Source organism: Pelodiscus sinensis, unplaced genomic scaffold (assembly GCF_049634645.1).
Source record: "Pelodiscus sinensis isolate JC-2024 unplaced genomic scaffold, ASM4963464v1 ctg50, whole genome shotgun sequence".
NCBI classification, from domain to species: domain Eukaryota; kingdom Metazoa; phylum Chordata; order Testudines; family Trionychidae; genus Pelodiscus; species Pelodiscus sinensis.
In genome coordinates, this window is record NW_027465948.1 from 326582 (window position 1) to 350057 (window position 23476).

Genomic DNA, 23476 nt, shown 5'->3' on the forward strand with positions numbered 1-23476 from the left:
TGGCTCTCCCCGGGTTCATCCTTTACGCTCTGAAGTGACTTGGGTCGGTTTTAAGACTGGGAGACCCGTAGCTGTCTGTTATGCACTCCAGAGAGAAGAGAGGCAAAAACATAAATACTCTTGCTGGAGGCCTGCAGCGTAATACCCCTTATCCAGAATAACACACAAGAACCCTGAGGCTATGTCTACACTGCTAGCTTTTGCCTGCAGAGAGCATGCTAATGAGTGCCAAGAAGTTTCTAATGAGTGCTTCATTAGCATACTCTCTGCCTGCAAAGGCCCGCAGTGTAGATATAGCCTTAGGTCGAGAGGCCCAACTCCACCCCCGTCAGGCTGACTGCATGCTTCCCTCCAGCCTACAAGCAGGGTCAGGAAACCTTCCCTCTTCATTTCAACACACCCCTCCAGTGGTCCCTGCATTGCTAGCTTTTGCCTGCAGAGAGCATGCTATTTCCCCTGCCGTGCCAACTTGCTCAGCGGTGCCCCTAGCAGAATCCAAGCACACGGCAGTGGGGTGTGCCGGGTACCATACCTGGCCCCACAGCCGGCCGGCCCGCCTTGTTTGCTAGAATCTGAGCAAGCCCAGACAGGTTCCTCTCGGGAGCTATAGCGGACCCTTCCTAAAAACGTGTTTGGCGACATGTTCAGTAGATGCACGGCACTAACGGGTGCTCCCACTTCTCTTCCAGATGGACACAATCGGCTTGAAGGAGGAAAACGTCCCGCTGTACAAACAGAGGCTCAGGGACCATAATCTCAACGGGCGCGCGCTGGTCTACAGTGACAACACTGAAATCAAAGAGGCCCTGCACATGAGTCTTGGCGAATGGACCCTCTTTAGCATCCATTTCCTTGGAGTGTTTCCCCCGGCGAATTTGGCCTCTTCTGTGGTGTCCCCCGTCCCGTTCCACGTCAGGCCAGAGGCTCTGAAGAACATGGTTGCCTTAAGAGAGACTGTGGCGAGAGGGAGCAAGCTCTCTCTGAACAGCTCCAGGGAAGATCTTTGGGAAAAGAGATAACTCTGAATCCTGAACACAGAGGTGAAAGTGCCCTGGTGCGCAGCTCCAGCAAGAACTGCAAAGACCTGGGCTGCAATAGGACAGTACCTGTGAGAAACTGTAAAGTTACTTTCACGGCCGCCTGTACAAAACCAGAAGCAAGATCGGGGCTTTCGCCCACAGTGTACCTCCCTGCGTCTCCAGTGACATCGCACGGATGAATCATAGAATCCTAGAGTTGGAAAAGACCTCAGGAGTCATCAAGTCCAGCCCTCTGCCCAAGGCAGGACCAATCCCAACTCAATCATCCCAGCCAGGGCTTTGTCAAACCGAGACTGAAACACCTCTAGGGATGGAGACTCCACCACCTCCCTAGGGAACCCATCCCAGGGCTTCCCCACCCTCCTAGGGAAATAGTTTTTCCTAATGTCCAACCTAGACCTCCCCCGCTGTAACCTGAGACCACTGTTCCGTGTTCTGCCATCCCTCACTACTGAGAACAGCCTCTCTCCATCCTCTTTGGAACCTCCCTTCAGGAAGTTGAAGGCTGCTATCAAATCCCCCCTCACTCTTTGCTTCTACAGGCTAAACAAACCCAAATCCCCCAGGGTATGTCTACACTACAAAGTTAGTTCGAACTAACTTTAATAGGTTCTACACTAGCGCTCCGCTAGTTCGAATTTGAATCGAACTAGCGGAGCGCTTAGTTCGAACTAGGTAAACCTCATTTTACGAGGACTAACGGCTAGTTCGAACTAGCTAGTTCGAACTAAGTGCTGTGTAGCCCTTTAGTTCGAACTAGTGGGAGGCTAGCCCTCCCCAGGTTTCCCTGGTGGCCACTCTGGCCAACACCAGGCAAACTCTATGCCCCCCTCCCGGCCCCGGACCCCTTAAAGGGGCACGGGCTGGCTACGGTGCCCGTGCCAGGTGCAAGCCTGCTAGCACCCAGCCAGCAGACCCTGCACCTGGCACGGCACAGAGCCACCCACCCGATGCCCCCCAGCCCACCCCCTCTTCCCGGGACCAGGCTGGCGGCTCCCGGAAGCTTGCCCGGGACCGCAAGAGGCGGGTACATTCCTGGGCTAGTGCGGACATCGTGGACCTCGTCCACGATCTCCGCACTAGGCACAGGAAAGTGGCCGTCTAGGGCAGGAGAGCTGCCAGCCTGGCCACCCAGGAGCAGGTGTGCATGAAAATCAAGGGAGTCCACTGAGACCCCCGACCCTGAGCCCTGAGCTTACAATGGCCGTCCTGGGTCAGACCAAAGGTCCATCTAGCCCAGTAGCCTGTCTGCCAACAGCGGGCAACCCTAGGGACCCTGGAGGGGATGGACCGAAGACAATGACCAAGCCATTTGTCTCGTGCCATCCCTCTCCAGCCTTCCACAAACTTTGGGCAGGGACACCACTCCTACCCTCTGGCTAATAGGACTCCATGGACCCAACCTCCATGACTTGATCTCCCTTCCCTTTAAACTCTGTTCTAGTTGTAGCCTTCACAGCCTCCTGCAGCAAGGAGTTCCACAGGTTAACTATTTGCTTTGTCAAGAAGAACAACTTTCTCTTACTAGTTTCAAGCCTGCTACCCAGTCCTTTCCTTTGGTGTCCTCTAGTCCTTCTTTATGGGAACTCATGAAGAACTTTTCTGAATGCACCCTCTCCACCCAACCCCTGCTTTTAGAGACCTCTATCCTGTCCCCCTCTGTCTCCTCTTTTCTAAGTTGAACAGTCCCAGTCTCTGTAGCCTCTCTTCATCTGGGACCTGTTCCCAACCCCTGATCATGTTAGTTGCCCTCCCTTCTCCCAGCCTTTCTCTTCCCCTCTCCCACCTCCTTTTCCCAGTCTCCCCCAGTTTTTTTTCAATAAAGACAGAGTCAATGTTGGAAGAAACGTTATCTTTATTTTGTACATCAATAAGAAGGGGGGCTAAGGAAGGGTAAGTGGAAGGAGGTGAGGGAGGAATGGGGTACGAGCCCCCGATGGGGAGGACTGGGCTGGCTCTGCGGGCTTCTGGGGGTGGAAGCTCTCCTGCAGCCCCCCAATTACTCCCTCTCCCCAGATGGCAGCCTGCGGCAAGTGAAGCTGGGCTGATGGCCGAGTGGTGTGATGTGCCCAGTGTGGGCACTCAGGGCACTCCAAGCCAGAACTTCTTTGCAAGCGGGGCACCCCTTAGAACTGTGTGTCCGGGGTGGGGGTCGGGACCCTTTAAGCGCAGCCCTCGGCTAGCCTGAGACAGCATCTCCATGCTCTAAGTCCTCCTTTTATGCCCTGCCGGCACTGCTTCCGGCCATCCTTAAGCTCTGTTCAGAGTCCACTCAATGTGGACTTGCTAGTTCGAACTAGCAAAACGCTAGTTCGAACTAGTTTTTAGTTCTAGATGCGTTAGTTCGAACTAGCTTAGTTCGAATTAACTAATTCGAACTAAGTTAGTTCGAACTAGCGCTGTAGTGTAGACGTACCCTCAGTTTCTCCTCATAGGTCATGTGCTCCATACCCCGAATCATTTTGGTCAAGCTCCCCTGGACCCCCTCCAATGCGTCCCCATCCTTCCTGTAGTTGGGGGCCCAGAACTGGACACAATACTCCAGATGTGGCCTCACCAGAGCCGAATAAAGGGGAATAATCACTTCTCTGGATCTGCAGGCAATGCTCCTCCTAATGCCCCCTAATATGCCATTAGCCTTCTTGGCTACAAGGCCACCCTGTTGACTCATCTCCGGCTTCTCATTCACTGGAATCCCCAGGTCCTTTTCTGCTGAACTGCTGCTTAGCCAGTCGGTCCCCAGCCTGTAACAATGCTTGAAGCAATCAGATGACAAGAGAAGAATTAAGGATCCGGGGGGGCGGGAGGAGGAGGGGACTGTACTGGGTCTGAGGGATTTGGGGCACATTCATGTCAACGGGGCTGGTGACAGACGTTGTCGGGCCCTGGGTAATGTATGGGAGGGGGTCGGCTCAAGACCCCCTCAAAGGGGCAAGGCTCTAGACCCCCTCAAAGGGGCAAAGCTAAAGGTAGGTGGGGCAAGGCGAGGGCCAATCAGGCCTTAGCGCCACCCACCTTGCACCAGACAGAGCTCTAGGATTGATTTCATTTGCCCGGGTCTCTGGCAGTGGCGGCTGCCATAATAGTCGATACAGTGACCCAGAGGCCTGGACCCTTTTAAATCATCAGCTCCCGAGACAACTGCCCCCTTTGCCTCTCCCCCTCCCCATCCGTGGCCCCTGTCTGTGGGGCTTCAGACCCTGGTGGTCAAAGTATTTTGGTCTGGTTAGTACAGCAGGGGACAGGGAGTTGGGACATACGGGTCCTATTCCTAGCGCTGCCACTGGCTTGCTGTGTTTTTGAACAAGCTGCTCCTCCTTTTTGGGACTCAGTTGCCTCTGTAGTAAGTTGCGGGTTGGTAACATAAAATCAGCAGGCCCGAATAAAGGCCGGTAACATAAAAACAGCAACAGGCCTGAAATCTAGGAAGCAAGACTTTGGCTCAGTGGAACCGCAGGCAGGAAAGAGAAATAGTATAAGCCAGATCAAGCATAAAGGTCCAGGCACAGGTACCAAGCACATTTATAGAATCCTAGGGCTGGAAGAGACCTCAGGAGTCAACAAAAAATCCTCATTAAAAAAAAAATTGTTTGGTGTTCCTCGGTCTTAAAAAGTTTAAGAAACACTCGTCTAGACAGTACTGGGTCCTGCCATGAGGGCAGGGGGCTGGACTCGACCTCTCGAGGTCCCTTCCTGCCGGCTACATGTGGCAATGAAACGGTAACTCGAACTAAGTCCTTAGTTCGAATTAACTGTTACATCTCATTCTATAGCTGCGCGGCTAGTGGAATTTCAAAATGGCGACCGGACGGGAATATGCAAATAAAGCCTGGGCTATTTAAATCCCGGGCTTCATTTACAACTCCGGTTGCCTGCTTTGCCTACCTAGCTCAAATTAACGAGCTAATGTAGACATACCCTTATTGACTAATTGAGTAGTCGATGGAAATTCCACCAACTACTAGATTAGCTGATTAAGCGCAATTTAACATCCCTCGGTTGAGCTACCACATATGTTTTAGAAAGACATCCAATCTTTATGGCTTGTGTGTATTTCAACGCATTAAATTCCAAGCAGGTTGCTGAAGTTTCTTTTTTTCATCATGATTGGCAATTTGACCAGCCTTATACAGTAATGGATCTTTACCATTCCTCTGATTTCTTTTGTTCCCGATATATTTAAACATTTCCTAATTATCCTTTATGTTACTGGTTATAGATTTTTTTTCCCCCAATTTTAGCTTCTCCTATCAACTGTTTGCTTTTTCATAAATCGCATCCTCCCTTTTTTCCCATTTGCTTTATATTTTTTTCTTGTGGTGTTTATGACAAAAACTAAAACATAGGACATAAACTTTGAGTCCTATTTATAGTACTTTAGGTTGGTTTAATGGAAAAATGGGTTGATACAGAGTAAATTGGAGTTCAAAATAACCCTTTCTCGGGCAATTTTTCTCTCGAAAGCCTCACCTTTTTCAGCCTCCTTCCACTAACTTCTGATTTTAAATGTCTGGATTGTTAGACATGTGCTCAGGAAACCTTACCTGTCACTAAACATAGATTTTGTTTGTGTTAATTATAGATATGAATGGAGCTAGTTAATCCCTGTTGTAAGATTCCAGTGGAGCCAAAGAAAGTAAACAAGTAACTAATTTGGGTCAATCTTTCTACTTGACAGTCCCTAGGAATCTACCGTTTCAACATTTCCTGGGAACAGAAACACAAGTTAGAACAGTGATAGAAATGTAGCCGTGTTAGTCTGGTGTAGCTGAAACGAAATCCAGGACTATGTAGCACTTTAAAGACTAACAAGATGGTTTATTAGATGATGAGCTTTCGTGGGCCAGACCCACTTCCTCAGATCAAATAGTGGATCTGAGGAAGTGGGTCTGGCCCACGAAAGCTCATCATCTAATAAATCATCTTGTTAGTCTTTAAAGTGCTACACAGTCCTGTATTTTGTTACAAGTTAAAACACTCATTAATTTTGGCTTCATTCAGCTTTCCCTTCGAACAAATTAAAAACATAGTTGATAAGTGGCAAAGTTGGTGCATGGGAGTGAAGGACACGTTAGCTCATTATGCCTACACAGGGGGATGTCACACTGGTCTGACCAGTTCCAAGGACAGTTGGGCTGCCATAGAAAGGGATGCAGAGCTGCTCTTCAGGAGCTCCATGGATTAGACCTATACTGCTGTTGAAGGAATTGGGGCTCTCAAATAAAAGAAGTTCCTTGCCTTAGAATCATAGAATCCCAGGGCTGGAAGAGACCTCAGGAGTCATCGAGTGCAGCCCCCTGCCCAAAAGCAGGACCAATCCCAACTCAATCATCCCAACCAGGTCTGTGTCAAACCAGGACTTAAAAACCTCTAGGGATGGAGATTCCACCATCTCCCTAGTTAGCCCATTCCAGTGCTTCCCCATTCTCTTAGGGAAAGAGTTTTTCCTAATATCCAACCTACACCTCCCCCACTGCACCTTGAGACCATCACTCCTCGTTCTGCCATCGTCACCACTGTGAACAGCCTCTCTCCATCCTCTTTGGAACCTCCCTTCAGATAGTTAAAGGCTGCTATCAAATCCCCCGTCATTCTTCTGCAGACTAAACAAGCCCAACTCCCTCAGCCTCTCCTAAGTCATGTGCTCCAGCCTCCTAATAATTTTTGTTGCCCTCCACTGGACCCTCTCCAATGCGTCCACATCCTTCCTGTAGTGGGGGGCCCAGAACTGGACACAATACTCCAGATGTGGCCTCACCACATCCCAATAAAGGGGAATAATCACTTCCCTAGATCTGCTGGCAATTTTCCTCCTAATGCACCCTAATATGCCATTAGCCTTCTTGGCTACAAGGGCACACTGTTGACTCATATCCAGCTTCTCATCCACTGTAACCCCCAGGTCCTTTTCTGCAGAACTGCTACTTAGCCAGTCGGTCCCAGCCTATAACAATTCTTGGGATTCTTCCATTCAAGTGCAGGACTCTGCACTTGTCCTTGTTGAACCTCATCAGATTTCTTTTGGCCCAATCCTCCAATATGTCTTGGACACTCTGCACCATATACCCTACCGTCCAATGTATCTACCTTTCCCCCTAGCTTAGTGACATAGGCAAACTTGCTGACGGTGCAATCCATCCCCTCATCCAGTCATTAATAAAGATGTTGAACAAAACCGACCGTAGAACCGGTCTTTGAGGTACTCTGCTTGAAACTGACCGCCAGTCCGACATCGAGCTGTTGATCACTACCCATTGAGCCCAACAGTCTAGCCCAATTTCTATCCATCTTACAGTCCATTAATCCAATCCATACTTCCTTAACTTGCTGGCAAGAATAAGTCCAGGTATATCACATCCACTGAATTCCCCATGTCCACAGAGCCAGTTACCTCGTCATAGAAAGCAATCAGGTTCGTCAAGCATGACTTGCCCTTGGTGAATCCATGCTGACTGCTCCTGATCCCTTTCCTTATTCTAAGTGCTTCAAAATGGATTCCTTGAGGATCCCCTCCCTGATTTTTCCGGGGAGTGAGGTGAGGCTGACCGGTCTGTAGTTCTGTGGATTGTCCTAAGGAACATCTTGGTACCATTTACCTCCCACAAATAAAGTACATACCGACCTATGTTCAGGACCAGGTCAAAGTTGACAGCATAACAGATAGTAAGTTGACAGTATGAAGACTAGGAAGTAAGCCCCCTTCTGCAAGGTAAGGGACGGTAACCAGGTAACAGGGGGTAGCAACCTGATACATCAGGAATGTATAAAAGTTCACCTCAAATGGTGTTCACCAGCTGACTGTGTGGGGGCACTGGATGGTGCTCAGTGGGTGTTAGGACATTGCCACGGCTTCCATAAAGTGTAGCGGCGCAGCGCTGAGTCTGTTCGCTGGCAACTATTATTGCATGTTGTTACGCAAAAAATCTGCTTGGGCGATTTCGAATCTTATCTGGTTTGTGGTCTCTGGGGACTCTGGGCACGGAGACCACATCCAGCGATAGTGACTCGGCTCTGCAACTTTAGCGAAGAGCCAGGTGGCTTGTACCTCATGCAGTAGAGAAGGCTCCAGACTTACAAACCAGGTAACAGAACTTTTGCGTTCTCCTCCAGCAGCAGGCGCTCCGACACAGCTGGACTGAGTACAACACCTGCAAATAACCCAGTTAGTTAATGCAAGCATAAAGAGAGGCAGCCTGGCCAGATGTAACCATTCATTAACTTCCAGGCCAGAGAGGGCCATTGTGATCTTCAGTCTAGCCTGGCATCCTATGAGGTGCACGCAGGCCCTTCTCTTCCACTTGTTTAAACAGAGGCACCCTGGGGCACCTTAAAGACTAACACGTGTATTTGGGCATCCGCTTCCAGGGGTAAAAAACACTTGGACCTGCTTTTCCTCCGCAACAGCTGATGCCCAAATAAATCTTCAAGGTGCCACAGGACTCCTTGTTAGTAATGACTGTTGGGGTTGCCCCTCTAAGGCTATGTCTACACTGCAGGCTTTTTGCACAAGAACAGCTGTTCTTGCGCAAAAACTTGCAGAGTGTCTACACTGCGTGCGTGTTTTTGCACAAGTATTACAGTACAGCATCAGCAAACAGGGCTTCTTCTGGAAGAGTTATTCCTCTCCCCACGAGGAATAAGCCCTCTTGCACAAGAGCTCTTCCAGAAGGCGGCAGTGTAGACAGGCAACATGAATTTCTTGCGCAAAAAACCCCTACGGCTAAAATGGCCATCAGAGCTTTCTTGTGCAAGAGAGTGTCGACACTGCCATGGATGCTCTTGTGCAAAAGCACATCTCTTCTGCAAAAGCACACGGCAGTGTGGACGCGCTCGTATGGAAGACCTTTTGCACAAGAACTCTTCTGCAAAACAGTTCTTGTGCAAGAAGCCTGCAGTGTAGACAGAGCCCACGAGTTTCAGAGGGGTAGCTGAGTGAGTCTGTAACAGGAAAAACTTAAAACACAACATATAGTCACCTTAAAGATTAACAAACCGTGTCAATGGGATCATGAGCTTTCCTGGGCATAGCCCACTTCTTCAGACGACTGGAGTGTTGTATGTCCAGAACCAAAATGAACAGGGGAGGAAAAAATGGGAGGGGCGAAAAAAGGAGGCAGGGGGTATGTAAATATCACAGGGAAAACCCAGCTGGTATGTAACAGGCACCACTGATAAGAGTTGTTGGGAATTTCCCAGGAACCGATCGGGGTTTCTTAGGAACAAGTTTAAAAAGGGGTGAGAATCGGGGTGAACTGGGTGGATGCCTGGGTGAGGGTTGGGTCGAACAACGCAGGGAGGGAAAAGCAGGAGCGTGGGGCGTGAGGGCAGGTGAGCGCTGCGGTGAAAGCCACGTGCGCAGGCCGGGCCGGGCCCCTCTCTCCTCCAGCTGACTTGCAACTTCCACTGCCGGCCCACATGGCCCTCGAAGGGCGGAGCTTCCCCTTTCCTGCGCCCGCCCCTGGGGCCCTCCAGCCAATGGGAAGCGAGGGCTAATGTTGCTGGTGTTTCAACATTCGGAGCCGGCTGGCACAGCTGCTGCCGCGGGCCCGGGAGCTGCGAGCAGGCAGGAGGCGGAGGTGAGGGGCGGGGGGCGGTGACTCCTGGCCCCCCAGCGCAGGGGGGTCCAGGTCCGGGTCCGTCCGGGGTTACCAGGCCGCGCACTCCCCTCGCTCTTGGAGGCGACGCTGGTGCCAGTGTCTGCTTCAATGCGACCCTACAATAACAAGCCCCAAGAGGCCGAGTCGCTGCTTGTTTCACCTCGTGTCCCCCTGCGCTGCAGAAATCCTGCCTGTGCTGGGCCAGCCCCGAGACACGGGGTTGCCCCTCGATTGTAAGCAAGCTGCCCCCTTCTCCCCCATGCTCCCCATTCCCTGAATATCAGTCCTGCCCCCGCAGCCTGCACAAATCTTCATCCTTTAGGACCAAATAGGAAGGGGAGGGGGCGAGGGATTATTTTCTTTATTCCCACCCCCCCTAATGGAAGGAGCTGTTCTCTGTGTCTGTGTTTACAAACCAAGGAACGTGTGTCTCCCTGGTTTGGGTTGGGGGTTTTTTTTTGCCTGTTTCTTGACAAGATTGATTGAAATGTTGGTCTGACTAGAGTAGTCCCCAAGTTTAGCGCCCTGCCCTGAAGCAGGACGAAGTCAACCAAGACCTACGGGTTTGTCTAACCCTGTCTAATTCTTTCTTCCCACCCATGCTTCCCCAGAAGGGATCAGACAGGCTGTACACAGCGGGTGTTTAAGTCTCAGCTTGACAAAGCCCTGGCCGGGTTGATTTAGTTGGGATTGGTCCTGCCTAGAGCAGGGGGCTGGATTTGATGACCTTCTGAGGTCTCTTCCAGCTCTATGATTCTATGAGTCCCTCCCCTTTCCTTCACCATCATTAATATCCTTTTGCAGTGTGTTCCAGAGGTTGATTATACACTTCAAAATACGTCCGTTTTAACTAGAGCTGGAAGGAAGTTTTCTGAGGGGATGTTTTTCCATTGGAAAATGCTGATTTTAGTGACCTTTTGTTTGGAAGGGGAAAACTCCACCATTTCAGAACATTAAAATGTAGTTTTCCATTCCTGAAATGACTCTTTGTTTGGTCTCTTTAAAGTTTATCTTCCGTAATCCACCGTACTACATTTAAAAAAAGTCAAAATCTAAACAAAACGTGAATTTATTTGCAGAACTGTGTGTGATCAGGAAAAAAAAGTCAAAATCTAAACAAAACGTGAATTTATTTGCAGAACTGTGTGTGATCAGGAAAAAAAAGTCAAAATCCTGGAATTTCTAGTCCCAATTCAACCCTACTTTTAGCCACCTTGGTGCCAGGGATGTAAAATCTCATTTAATTAGCTAACCAGTTAAACAATATGTTGAACCAGTTAACCGATTAAATGGGACACGTAGGACGTGTTAAAGATGGGCTTGGAGCAGCCCACACACCTACCCCCGTGGCACACTGCTGTGACTGCTGAGCAACCCTACCCGTGGCGTGCCAGAGTGCCCTCTGCCTATGGCTGGTGGAGGGCTGCTCCAGCCCCCTCTGGTTAACCATAACCGGCTTACTGGTTAACCATTCACTTCCGAACTTGGTGTCCCCACTGCTAACATTAGGACAGTGGTCCCCAACACGGTGCCCGCATTTGTATGCGCCCGCCAAGTGCTCAGGGCTGGCCTGGCCCCGGGCACGTGGCGCATGTGCGGTGCCGGAGCAGGCCCCGGGCGCATGGTGCACGGTGAGCGCCAGCCCCGGGGGCGCCGCAGATTGGCTGCCCGCGCTATGGCCACGTGGCGCATGGGGGGAGCGCAGGCTCCGGGCGTGCGGCACTTGCAGGGTGCGCCAGCCCTGGGCGCACAGCGCTTGGAGAGCGCGGTGCTTGGGGGGGGAGAGTGCCAGCGCTAGTGCCGGCCCCGGGCGCGTGGCGCTTGCAGGGTGCGCCGGCCCCGGGCACGCGGTGCTTGGGGGGAGAGCGCCGGTCCCGGGCGCGCGGCGCTTGGTGGGAGGCCCGGCCCTGGGCATGCGGTACTTGTGGGGGGGGGGGGGCGGCCCTGGGAATGTGTCTATGGGGGGGCCCCGCCCCCGGGTGCGCAATGGGGGGCTCCGCTCCAGGGCGCCCTGCGGGCAAACAGCCACACCCCTTGGCGCCCGGCAACCTCAAATGGTTGGGGACCACTGCATTAGGAGAAGCCATTGGCTGCCTCCCCTGCCCCGCCCCATTCCTTCTTTGACATTCCCCTGCTCCCATGGGGGTCACGCTGCCCCCCTTTGAGAGCTGATGCTGAAAAGTGCTGGGAAAGCTCGGGGCGATTATCTGCCTGACTCCGGTGAATAGGAGCTGCCAAAGGCCCTGAAGTGTGACAGACCCTGGAGCTGTGACCGGCCCTTTCACCCAGCAGGATGTGCCGAATGCCCCAGAGGACCAAGGGATGGTGGGTGTGGCACTTCAAGCACACCTTGATTTTCTTCTGTCAGGGCTGGGGCATCGGACCGTCCAGGCTGGGTTCCTGTGATTTCCCGCGCGTGCTGGGCGGATGGTTTCCTGTCCAGTGCAGATTGCTGCTGGTGCGGGACCTCTGCATATAAACGCTGGGTAAGTCCTGGTGGGTTTTTAATGGGCACTGCCATGTGGTTTGGTAACTCAGGGTGCCCCTGTATAAAACTATGGTACGCCCACATCTTGAATACTGTGTACAGCTGTGGTCTCCTCACCTCAAAACAGATATTTTGGCCTTGGAAAGGGTTCAGAAAAGGGCAACTAACATGATTAGGGGTTTGGAACGAGTCCCATATGAGGAGAGGTTAAAGCGATGGGACTTTTCAGTTTAGAAAAGAGGAGATTGAGGGGGGATATGATAGAGGTCTATAAAAACATGAGTGGTGTGGAGAGGGTGAATAAAGAAACGTGATTTATTAGTTCCCATAATAGAAGAACTAGAGGACACCAAATGAAGTTAATGGGTAGCAGGTTTAAAACTAATAAAAGAAAGTTCTTCTTCACACAGGGTGTAGTCAACCTGTGGAACTCCTTGCCAGAGGAGACTGTGAAGGCTAGGACTATAACAGGATTTAAAGAGAAGCTAGATAATTTCACGGAGGTTAGGTCCATAAAAGGCCATTAGCCAGGAGATAGAAATAGTGTCCCTGGCCTCTGTTTGTGGAAGGCTGGAGAAGGATGGCAGGAGACAAATCGCTTGATCATTGTCTTTGGTCAACCCTCTTTGGGGCACCTGGTGCTGGCCACTGTCAGCAGACAGGCTACCCAGTACTGCCGTTCTTATGTTAGGGTTCTTGGTTGGGGCACAGGGCAGAGCCCATCGGTTCAGAGCTGATAAGAGCAGAGTTATTTGCACTTACGTCCCAGCCAGACTCCCTCGTATCCCCTAACACAGGGCTGGGGGGATCCTTTTTTGGGTCGGGGGCCACAGAGAAATCCGTCGGGCCTTGTAGGAGTTGGGCGGCAGGAGTGGAGCTTAGTGCCTACGGGGCCAAGGGAAACAGAGAGGGCACCATGTCCACAGGGCCGGGGTGCCATTTTCCCTAGGGCCTCCGGGAGGGTGGGGGGGGGGGAGTGTGTCTATGGTCTAGGAGCCAGGGCCCACCAAAGATGAATCCGACCCAGGCTCTGGTACATCTCTGCAGCGCTGCCGGCCGGTTCCCCCACCTCTTGGTCCTCAACCCAACTAGACCCGCTTCCCGACGGCTGGTTGCCCCCCGGCCAGCCCCGCTCCCTCCAGCCCCCTCCCAGCCAGCCCCGCTTCCCGGCGGCTGGTTGCCCCCCGGCCAGCCCCGCTCCCTCCAGCCCCCTCCCAGCCAGCCCTGCTTCCCGGCGGCCGGTTCCCCCCCACCCCCTCTCTTCTAGCCAGTCCCGCCCCCCCCCCCCCCCCGGCCCCTGCTGTTCGGTATTTTTTTTAAACCATCTGGTAACCCTAGCAGGTGGGGGTGAAAAGGGCACAGAACTGACCGCACAGGCACGTCTGGGAATGAGATGCTGCTCTAACATCTCCGCCTCTGTTCACTTCCAGCCCCTGCCTCGTGGCGCTGGCCCCCCCGTGGCCTGGGAGTGCTCCCCAGGCGCACCATGGCCCGGCATAGCAAGCTGCTGAAGCACGTCCTGAGCCTATACAGGCAGTTCCTGCGCACCGGACGGGAGAAGCCGGGATTCCTGCCTCGCATCCAGGCCGAGTTCCGGAAGAACGCCAGCATCCCCCGGGCCGACGTGATGCACATCGAGTATCTGCTCCGCCGTGGCCAGAGGCAGCTGGCGCAGCTCCGAGACGCCAACACCAAACAGATGGGCACCTTTGTCCAAGCCAAACCGGAGGAGCAGTGACCCCTGCTGGTTGGCGCAAGCGTCTGTCTTGTACTGGGACGGTTGGGGGTGAAGTCACAGATCAGCCTTCCTGGTTCTCACATCCCTGTGCACCCCTCGTGTCCAAACACAGGTGCCTGGCTTGGCATTTGCTGAGCTAAGGTGTCTTTATTGGCAGCCAAGCTTTTAAACAGTTCAGGTGTGGATGGGTGATCTGGAGGAGATGCTCTTGTTTCCAGGACCTGGTACACAATTCATTCTACCCCTGCTGGCTCCTCTCTTCGGGTATGTCTACACTACAGCGCTAGTTCGAACTAAGCTAATTCGAACTAACGCGTCTAGAACTAAAAACTAGTTTTGCTAATTCGAACTAGCAAGTCCACATTGAGTGGACTCTGAACAGGGCTTAAGGATGGCCGGAAGCAGTGCCAGCAGGGCATCAGAGGAGGACTTAGAGCGTGGAGATGCAGTCTCAGGCTAGCCGAGGGCTGCGCTTAAAGGGTCCCGACCCCCACCCCGGACAGACAGTTCTAAGGGGTGCCCCGCTTGAAAACCAGTCCTGGCTTGGAGTGCCCGGAGTACCCACACTGGGCACATCACACCACTCAGCCATCAGCCCGGCTGCACTTGCCACAGGCTGCCATCTGGGGAGAGGGGGTAATCGGGGGGCTGCAGGAGAGCTTCCACCCCCAGAAGCCTGCAGAGCCAGCCCAGTCCTCCCCATCGGGGGCTTGTACCCCATTCCTCTCTCACCTCCTTCCACTTACCCTTCCCTAGCCCCCCTTCTTATTGATGTACAAAATAAAGATAACGTTTCTTCCAACATTGACTCTGTCTTTATTGAACAAAACTGGGGGAGACTGGGAAAAGGAGGTGGGAGAGGGGAAGATTAAGGCTGGGAGAGGGGAGGGCAACTAACATGATCAGGGGTTGGGAACAGGTCCCGGATGAAGAGAGGCTACAGAGACTGGGACTGTTCAGCTTAGAAAAGAGGAGACGGAGGGGGGACAGGATAGAGGTCTCTAAAAGCAGGGGTTGGGTGGAGAGGGTGCATTCAGAAAAGTTCTTCATGAGTTCCCATAAAGAAGGACTAGAGGACACCAAAGGAAAGGACTGGGTAGCAGGCTTGAAACTAGTAAGAGAAAGTTGTTCTTCTTGACAAAGCAAATAGTTAACCGGTGGAACTCCTTGCTGCAGGAGGCTGTGAAGGCTACAACTAGAACAGAGTTTAAAGGGAAGTGAGATCAAGTCATGGAGGTTGGGTCCATGGAGTAGTCTTAGCCAGGGGGTAGGAGTGGTGTCCCTGCCCAAAGTTTGTGCAAGGCTGGAGAGGGATGGCACGAGACAAATGGCTTGGTCACTGTCTTCGGTCCATCCCCTCCAGGGTCCCTAGGGTTGGCCGCTGTCGGCAGACAGGCTACTGGGCTAGATGGACCTTTGGTCTGACCCAGGACGGCCATTGTAAGCTCAGGGCTCAGGGTCGGGGGTCTCAGTGGACCCCCTTGATTTTCATGCAAACCTGCTCCTGGGTGGCCAGGCTGGCAGCTCTCCTGCCCTAGACGGCCACTTTCCTGTGCCTAGTGCGGAGATCGTGGACGAGGTCCACGATGTCCGCACTAGCCCAGGAATGTACCCGCCTCTTGCGGTCCCGGGCAAGCTTCCGGGAGCCGCCAGCCTGGTCCCGGGAAGAGGGGGTGGGCTGGGGGACATCGGGTGGGTGGCTCTGTGCCGTGCCAGGTGCAGGGTCTGCTGGCTGGGTGCTAGCAGGCTTGCACCTGGCACGGACACCGTAGCCAGCCCGTGCCCCTTTAAGGGGTCCGGGGCCGGGAGGGGGGCATAGAGTTTCCCTGGTGTTGGCCAGAGTGGCCACCAGGGAAACTTGGGGAGGGCTAGCCTCCCACTCGTTCGAATTAAGGGGCTACACAGCCCTTAATTCGAACTAGTAAGTTCGAACTAGGCTTAAGCCTCGTAAAATGAGGTTTTCCTAGTTCGAACTAAGCGCTCCGCTAGTTCGATTCAAATTCGAACTAGCGGAGCGCTAGTGTAGCGGCTATGAATGTTAGTTCGAACTAACGTCCGTTAGTTCGAACTAACATTGTAGTGTAGACATACCCTTCCATCCTTAGCCAAAGAGGAACAAGCCAGTTAGCCCAGGGAAATAAAAGAAAGGGAGAGCGGTGACGGAAAACCCTGTGTCTGTCATTTTTTCAAATGATCTATCTTGCCTAAAAGCCTGTCAGGGATTGGGCTCTGTTGCAGGAGGTGCTGGCGAAACACTCCGTGGATTTGGGTGCTACAATTCCTGAGTGTCGTCCGCCTTCCTGCCCCCTCCCCCCACCGAAGCGCTTTGGAAGGCTCACAAAGGACAGAGACCTGCCTTTTGAAAATCCGACTCCCCACCGGTGTCTCAAGACAGGCGGCTCTCTCTCGCCAAAAACGCAGGCAGCAGCGTGGGATGACAGGCAGCCAGGTCGCAAGGGGAGGTGCTTTTTAGACCAGTTCCCTCCTGGCACTCCGTACTGCTGCCTCTGTATCAGAGGCAGCAGCACAAGCTGGCAGCAGCCCTTGCCTGGGGGCTGGGTCTGAGCTTCTGGACCTGGTGCAAACTGGAACTGAGCGAGGCTGCCTGCCTGCCTGGCTCCTAACACACTGTAAATGCAGAGCCGCAGAGGAGGTAGGTCCCGGACCCAGCGCGAGCCAGGACTGAGACAGCTGGCCCCTGGGGACTATCGAAAAGTCAAGTAACCGATAAGAAATCATGAGGTTAATTGACTACTCAGTGAATATCTAACGTCCCTAATCCCTTTTCATAGTTCCCCTCTGGACTCTCTCTCCTAAAGCATGGCCCTGAGATCTGGACACAGTGCTCCAGCTGAGGCCTCCTCCGTGCCAAATAGCTAGGAGAGTGACCTCCCATGTCTGCCGTACGTCTCCTACCACGCCCCAGGGCTATGCCCTCTTACTGAAGGGCTTTGTGTCTGAGATCGCTTCTCTCCTAGGCTACGTCTACACAACGAGTTTTTTTGGCAACAAATATGCTAACGAGGGACTCTATGACACGCAATGTCATTTGCATATTTTCTGCCGATCCGTTTTTGTGCTCGGGGTTTGTGCGCAAAACCAAGCCGTGTGGATGTTTACTTTTTGTGCAAAAAACCCCCTTTTCCCACAAGATCCCTATGCCTGCAAAAAGGCCGACCGATCTTGTGCAAAAAGGGGCTTTTGCCTAAAAAGAAAACATCCACATGGCTTGTTTTTGCGTGTTCTTGCGAAAAAACTTGTGGCGCGTCTACACTCTACGTGTGTTCTTGCAGAAGTAAATTTGCAGTAAAGCATCAGAGAACAGGGCTCCTTGCACAGGAGTTATTCCTCTCCCGACGATGACTAAGCCCCCTTTGTGCAAGAGCTGTTGTGCAAGAAGGCAGCGTGGACGGGCACCAGGGGCTTCTTGAGCAAGACACTTTTATGGCTAAAATGACCATCAGAGCTTTCTTGCACAAGAGAGAGTTCACACTGCCATGGACGCTCTTGTGCAAAAGCCCATGGCAGGGTGGAGGCAATCTTGCACGAGACCTTTTGCGCAAGAACTCCGGCGTGAAACAGCTCTCGTGCAAGAAGCCTGCAGTGTAGGGCAGGGAGCAGCCTATGAGGGAGGGGGAGGGACCCCTAGTAATGGCTCAAACTTCCCAGGGGGGTGGCCAGAGGCAGGACATTTGCCTGGCAGGGTGGGGGGGGGGGGGCGGTGACCTCACAGGGGCTTTGGGCAGCCCTCAGCATATAAGGCAAAGGGCAGGTGGGGAGGTGATGACCTCACAGAGGGACCCACATCTCAGGCTGATAAAAGCGGGGGGCGGGCCCAGGGGACTTTGGAGACCCCCGGTTGCTTTAGCTCTGGTGCGTCTCCTCCTCACGGTTCGTTCGCGTTCTGTGAGTTCCACATCCCGACACCTTTGTGACGAAGGTAAGAGCCCCCAGGGGTTGGATCCCGCCCGGGGCCGGCTGGGTTCCAGGCAGGCCCAGCCCTCGGTCAAGGGCCAGAAGGTGATTCCTCACCTGGGCTGCGTCCTTAGCGCCACTGGGGCTTTCTCCTGGTTGGTTTCCCTTTTCCTCCATCCCCCCACATTTCTGCTCTGTTCTTGCCTCCTCTGTGACCTTCCCTTGCTGCCTCCCCCAGCTTGGGACCCAACAGACTAGCTGAAGGACGGGGGGTGGTTTGCAGGAGCCGTGGGGTGGGGGATGCAGCCCCCATTGTGGGGACTGGGGAGGTGGGGCTGGAACAAGTCTATGCCGGTGTCTTTGGGGAGAACGCTCCACCCCCCACACCTTAGATTCTCCCCTGATTGGCCAAGAAGGGGCTGTTGATGGGCAGGAGACTCGTGGAATGAGGAGTAACGGTAGTTTGAACTAGGAAGCCTAGTTCGAACTACCTAGTTCGTGCCCCGTGTAGCCGCGCTGCACGGGGTTCGAACGAGCGGGGTTTTAAAAATGGCGGCTCCCCGCTTATGCAAATGAAGCCCGGGAAATTCAAATCCCGGGCTTCATTTGCAAGTGCGGTATGCCTACATTACCCTCCTAGTTCGAACTAGCGGGGTAGTGTAGACATACCCTCAGGTCCTTGCAGTGCCTGTGCAAGACCGAACCGATAAGCAAGGGGCCATTTGGGGGCTGGGGGCAGTCGCTCTGGGGAGCTGGAACCCCTGGATTTCGCTCTGCAGGCTGCGCCCCAAGCTCCCCTTTGCTCCCCTCATTTGCAGCATGGCCAAACGTTTTCGGCTGTGGTTCAAGAAAGCCCTGAAGATGGCCCCAGGGTCGGTGGGGAGCAGCTTCTCCGTCCCCGCGGGCGGGGAAGCTGGATCCCACCAGCTCGGGGCGACTCGCCCACCGGCCAGGCCCCCCCGGACCTGGCTCCAGAGGCGGCTGGGCAGGCGGGACCCAGCCCAGCGGGGGAGCCGGGTAGGGTGGCTCCGGGGCCTCCTCTGTGGAGAGAAACACCTGCCCCGGGAGCCCAGCCCCCATTACCACCAGGGGGCATCGCCCTGCCCGGCCCCCGGGGACCTGCCAGTCTCCGGGAGCCCCCAGCCCGTCGCTCCCCGCACCAGCCCCTGCAGCTGTGGGTCCAGGTCCGTCAGCAGCAGCGCCTGGGCCTCCAGCTGCAGCCGGGCCACCTCCTGCAGCCGCTCAGACCCAGGTGAGGGGCCGTGAACACGCTGGGCCCAGGGGCTCACCCAGTACCCGGGGGGGGGCGGGGAGGGGCAGCCCCAGTGTCTGCCCCGCACCCTGGGCAATGGATGGGGATGGGGGCTGCTGCTTGGCTCTCTTGTTCCTGGTGGGGGCTCTGCTGAGGGCGTTGGCAGATGTGAGGGTGGAAGGGGGATGGGTCCCTGCGAGGGGCGTGTGGGGCCCAACCTGCCCTGGGTCCCTGACATGGGGGCGCGTGACCCCTGCTGGCCGCTGGAGTCACCCTGGTCCCTTCCCTCCCGCACAGAGCCCCCCTGCGCCTCGGCGGAGCTCTGCCAGGAGCGGATGGACTCCCGGGTGGAGGAAGGGGCCATCTACGACATCGAAGAGCAGCTCCACACCCGGGACACGGTAGGAACCTTCTCCACACGGGGGGGACCCGAGATTGTCCGGCCCCTTCCCAGCACGTCCCCCCCTCCGGGAGGGGCTTGTCCCTGGGGATCCCCCTGGGGCCCCTTCTCCTGCATGACCTGGGCCCCCCAAGCTGGGGGCTCTTGTCATGCACCAGCTGGGCCCCCACAAGCCTGAGGCAGCAGTTGGGGGGGGAGTGCGGGTGCTTGGACAACCGGCAGCTCCCACCTCCACTCCTGGGAGGCCTGGGCCCTGCAGCTGTCCGTGGGGGGCAGGCAGGCCCCAGGCTCACAGACTCTCTCTGGGGTGCAGAGCCCAGCCGCCCTGCAGCGGTTCCTCTTGGCCATCCCCCTCGCCTGCCTCACCGCCCTCCAAAGGGGCGAGGACACCCTGGCGCCGCGCTGCTGCAAGGACACCATGATGGCCAGGATCGTTGTAAGCGAGTCGCGGCGGCCGGGAGGAGGGGAGGGGATACGTGGGGTGGACAGGGGTCTGCCTGGGCCATGGCGGCGGGTGGGGGTGCTGGAAACGGGATGGGTGGAGCCAGGAGGGCTGGAGGTGGACATGGGGAGGGTGGGTGGGGATGCTGGAGGAGGGAGGGACACAGAAATGGGGCAGGTGTGGGGTGCCGGACAGGAAGGGGGATTCGGGACAGGGAGGGGTCTCCCCGGGCCATGGGGGGCTGGAAGGGAGCCGAGCGGGCTGCTGGGGATGCGCCTGGGGAGCAGGGATGAGGAGGTTCAGAGGCTGGTCACCAGGGCAGGGAGGGGCAGGAGACGGCCTGGGGACAAGGATTGAGCTGGTCCCGGTTTGGGAGGGGGGTGCTGGGAGGGGCCCTGTGCCGGGCAGGGGGGCTACAGGGCAGCGGGAGGCAGTGGGGTTGGATCCTGCTGGGTGGGGGCGCTGGCCGCGTGAGCGTCTCTTGGGGGCCCCAGCCTCACACGCCCCTTTTTCCCCTTGGGACTCCCAGGAGATCATGGAGGACTCGCCCCCCCCGCTGGTCTTGGCCGACTGCCTCAACGCCGCCTGCAGCCTCAGGTACCGACCCCCCCCCCCCCCCCGCCGACTCCCCCCAGAGCAGATCCCCTGGCCAGGGAGTGGGAAAGTCTCTGTCTCCTGCTGCTCAATTAACAGCCTCTGCCCCTCTCTCCTGCCAGCACCTTGCAGCCTCCCCTGCGGGCCCAGCTCCTGAGCCCCCTGCTGACGGCGGCCGTGGGACAGACAGTGTCTGGGGACTGGCAGCAGGAGCCCATCCACACACAGGTACGTCCCTCTGGGCCCTGCTCCCGGGCTGGGCTGGAGCTCCAGAGAGGGGGGGGGGCAGAGGGAGGGAAGAAGCTGCAGGTTTGGATCCTTCCCTCCAGGGTTCCCGTTGCTCTCCCGGGGGGCCCGTCCCTTCCATGCCCAGCCTGGGCTCCTCCCTGCTCTGCGAGGCGGCTCAGACCCTGCTCTAGGCTGCACCCCGGAGCCAGCGGGTGGCCTGGATCCCCCAACCCCCCTCTGACCCAGGGCTCCCCCTTGTCTTGCAGCAGTTCATCCGGGCCCTTCCCTACGACCTCCAGGCCCTACTGGCGAGCCTCCTCGCCGAGTCCCCAGACACCGCCCGGCTGCAGCTCATAATGGAGGTGAGCCCCGTGGGGGGGACGGGGCCATTGTCCCTGCTTCCTCGGGGGGCCGAGAGAGGAGCAGTGTCAGTGGCTGGGGGGGGCACAGTCCGAGAGGAGCCCCAGGCTCTGCCCAGAACCGGCACCTCCCTACGGGTCCTGACCTGCCTCTTTCCCCCCCAGCACCTGAGCCCGTGGCTGGAGTCCCGCCTGCCCCAGGAGCGAGCCAGGGCCCTTGGCAGCACCACGGCCCTGCTGGGAGTCGCCACCACCCTCCCGGGGTTTGACGTAAGTGACCTCGGAGCCGGGGGGTCTGGGGCTGCAGGGCGCGGGGCTGGGAGCGTCCCCGGGAGGCAGAGGCAGGGCCGGGAATGGGCCGGGAATGGGCCGGGAATGGGCCGCGTTCTCCTTTCCCCGGGGAGGGGCGACCCTGGGCCCTTCAGGGGGGCTCTTGAGGGACTGGGCCCCAGACTGGGGAGTGGCCGTCAGTGGATCCCCTTGTTCCACCCCCGGAGTGACCCTTCAGTCGGGGCCATTGCTCAGGGTTGTCTCCTCGCAAGGCCGGCCCCGCCCCGCCCCGGGAGGTGTCTCTGTCCGTCCCCAGAGCTCAGATCCGCCTCGGCGGCCGTTTGCATGGGACGTGCAGCCCCAGGATGCTGAGGGACCCCCCCTCTTCTCTCCCCTCAGAACTCCGCCGACTGGCCGAGGATGGGTCACCACGTGGCCCAGCTGGGCCTTTTTATTTCGGACCCATCCGAAGACGTCAGCCGGCTGGCCCGGGAGGGGGTGCACAGCCTGTATCAACTCCTCCTGCACCACAGGGGTAAGGAACCCAGCCGGGACCTGGGCCCCAGGGACACCCTGAGGGTGCCGGCGGCGGGGGGAGGGGACCCAGCCCTTTTCCCCCAGACTGGCCCAAGGGGGGATGCGTCCCTCTGTGTTCCCCTTCTGCCCCCTGTGCCCCTCCATTTGCCCAGGGATGCCTGCAGGGACCCGTGGGAGGGGAAGGGCTCAGACCTGCCAGCAGAATGACCCTGTTGTGTCTCTTGCAGGCCTCAACATCCACCAGGCAGAGGACCTGTGGTGCAGACACTACTACAAAGAAAGATGGGTCCTGGCTCACAGCAACAGCGTGCGGGTGGGAGAGGTAAGGACGCGCTGCCAGGGCAGGGCAGGGCTCGGGGGTGGGGCTGGCTGGGGCCCTCGTGGGGGTAGGAGGGTCTTGGGGGCAGGAGGAAGCTGTGACCTGGGGCAGGGGTTGGGGTGCCGGGTGAGGAGAGCGTCTGGGTGCAGGGTCTGGAAGGGAGTTTGGGGGAGGAGGAAGCTGTTTTAGCCCCAGGAGTTGGGGCCGGGCTCTGGGCCGTCAGCTGAAACCTCCTGTGCTCTTGATTCCAGGTCTTTGGGCAGCTCTTCACAGCAGAGCAGGAGAATTGCTTTTTGGACAAGGCTCTGCTCGCTGCCCGCTCCCCCCTGCGGCGCCCCAGCCAGGCCGGGCTGGTCCTGGCCCACGCCCTGCATGGGCAGGCCCATCAGCTCCTGGAATACATGGTGAGCAGCCGGAGCAGATCAGGAGAGTGGGGCAGGGCCAGGGTCTCCTTCCCATCCCCTCAGGGAGTCCCCCGCCCCTTTCCTCAGGCTGCCCCCACCCCACGTCCCTGCTGGCAGAATCCCTCCTGCCCCTGCGAGCGTCCCTGGGGGTGGGGGAGGCTCTGAACACAGAAACTGTCCTAGGAGGCGGGAGGGGGCCGAGGTGTCAGGAGCTCTGGGGGGGGGGGGGGGGTCAGGAGCTCACCCTGCGGGCCTGACGGGGGGTGACCAGAGAGCAGGGGGGAGGAGGGTGGAAATGCTGGGGGGCCAGTTCCCCTGAGTCCCCAGGGATGAATGTGACGGATTCTGCTTCCCTTGCAGCAGGAAGACACCCAGTGAGAGCAGCAAGAGCTGAGGAGCCAGCAGCTGCGTCCCCCTCCCCCCAACCCTCCCAATTGTATTGAATTGTATTTACATTCTCATTAAACAATGTTTCAAAAAACATTTGGATCAGGCTTTGTCAATAATTTGTAATGGGGGGGGGGCCATTTTGGCAACTGATCAAGGGCCACATTTCTACCGAGGGCTTTGGGGTCTGGGACGGGGTGGTTGGGTGCAGAAGGGAGCTTAGGGGTGGAGCCTGGGTGCAGGGGGGGGGTATGATCTGGGGCGGTGGATAGGGGTGCAGGGTCCAGGAGGGGGTATGGGCGCAGGAGAGGACTCTGGCCTGGGGGAGGGGCTCTAGAGGGGTGCAGGGTCAGGGAGGGAGCTGTGACCTGCGTGAAGGGGGAGCAGAAGGTTTGGGGGAGGGGGTGCGGGTGCCAGAGAGGAGTCTGGCCTGGGGGAGGGGTGTCGGGGGGGTGCAGGGTCAGGGAGGGAGCTGTGACCTGGGTGAAGGGGGAGCAGAGGGTTTG

The 23476-nt window shown here is 56.4% G+C and overlaps 1 protein-coding gene across 1 annotated transcript; it reads left to right on the forward strand.

The window, feature by feature from the left end:
* Nucleotides 1–18600: 18600 nt before the first annotated feature.
* On the forward strand, nucleotides 18601–23050 carry LOC142825316 (uncharacterized). Its single transcript, XM_075917255.1, has 11 exons — nucleotides 18601–19030; nucleotides 19328–19431; nucleotides 19744–19866; nucleotides 20402–20469; nucleotides 20589–20694; nucleotides 20961–21056; nucleotides 21219–21323; nucleotides 21723–21858; nucleotides 22088–22182; nucleotides 22431–22583; nucleotides 22944–23050. Exons 1-11 carry the CDS (start codon nucleotides 18640–18642, stop codon nucleotides 22959–22961), a joined length of 1395 nt encoding a protein of 464 aa, XP_075773370.1. The 5' UTR covers nucleotides 18601–18639; the 3' UTR covers nucleotides 22962–23050.
* The last annotated feature ends 426 nt before the right edge of the window (nucleotides 23051–23476 follow it).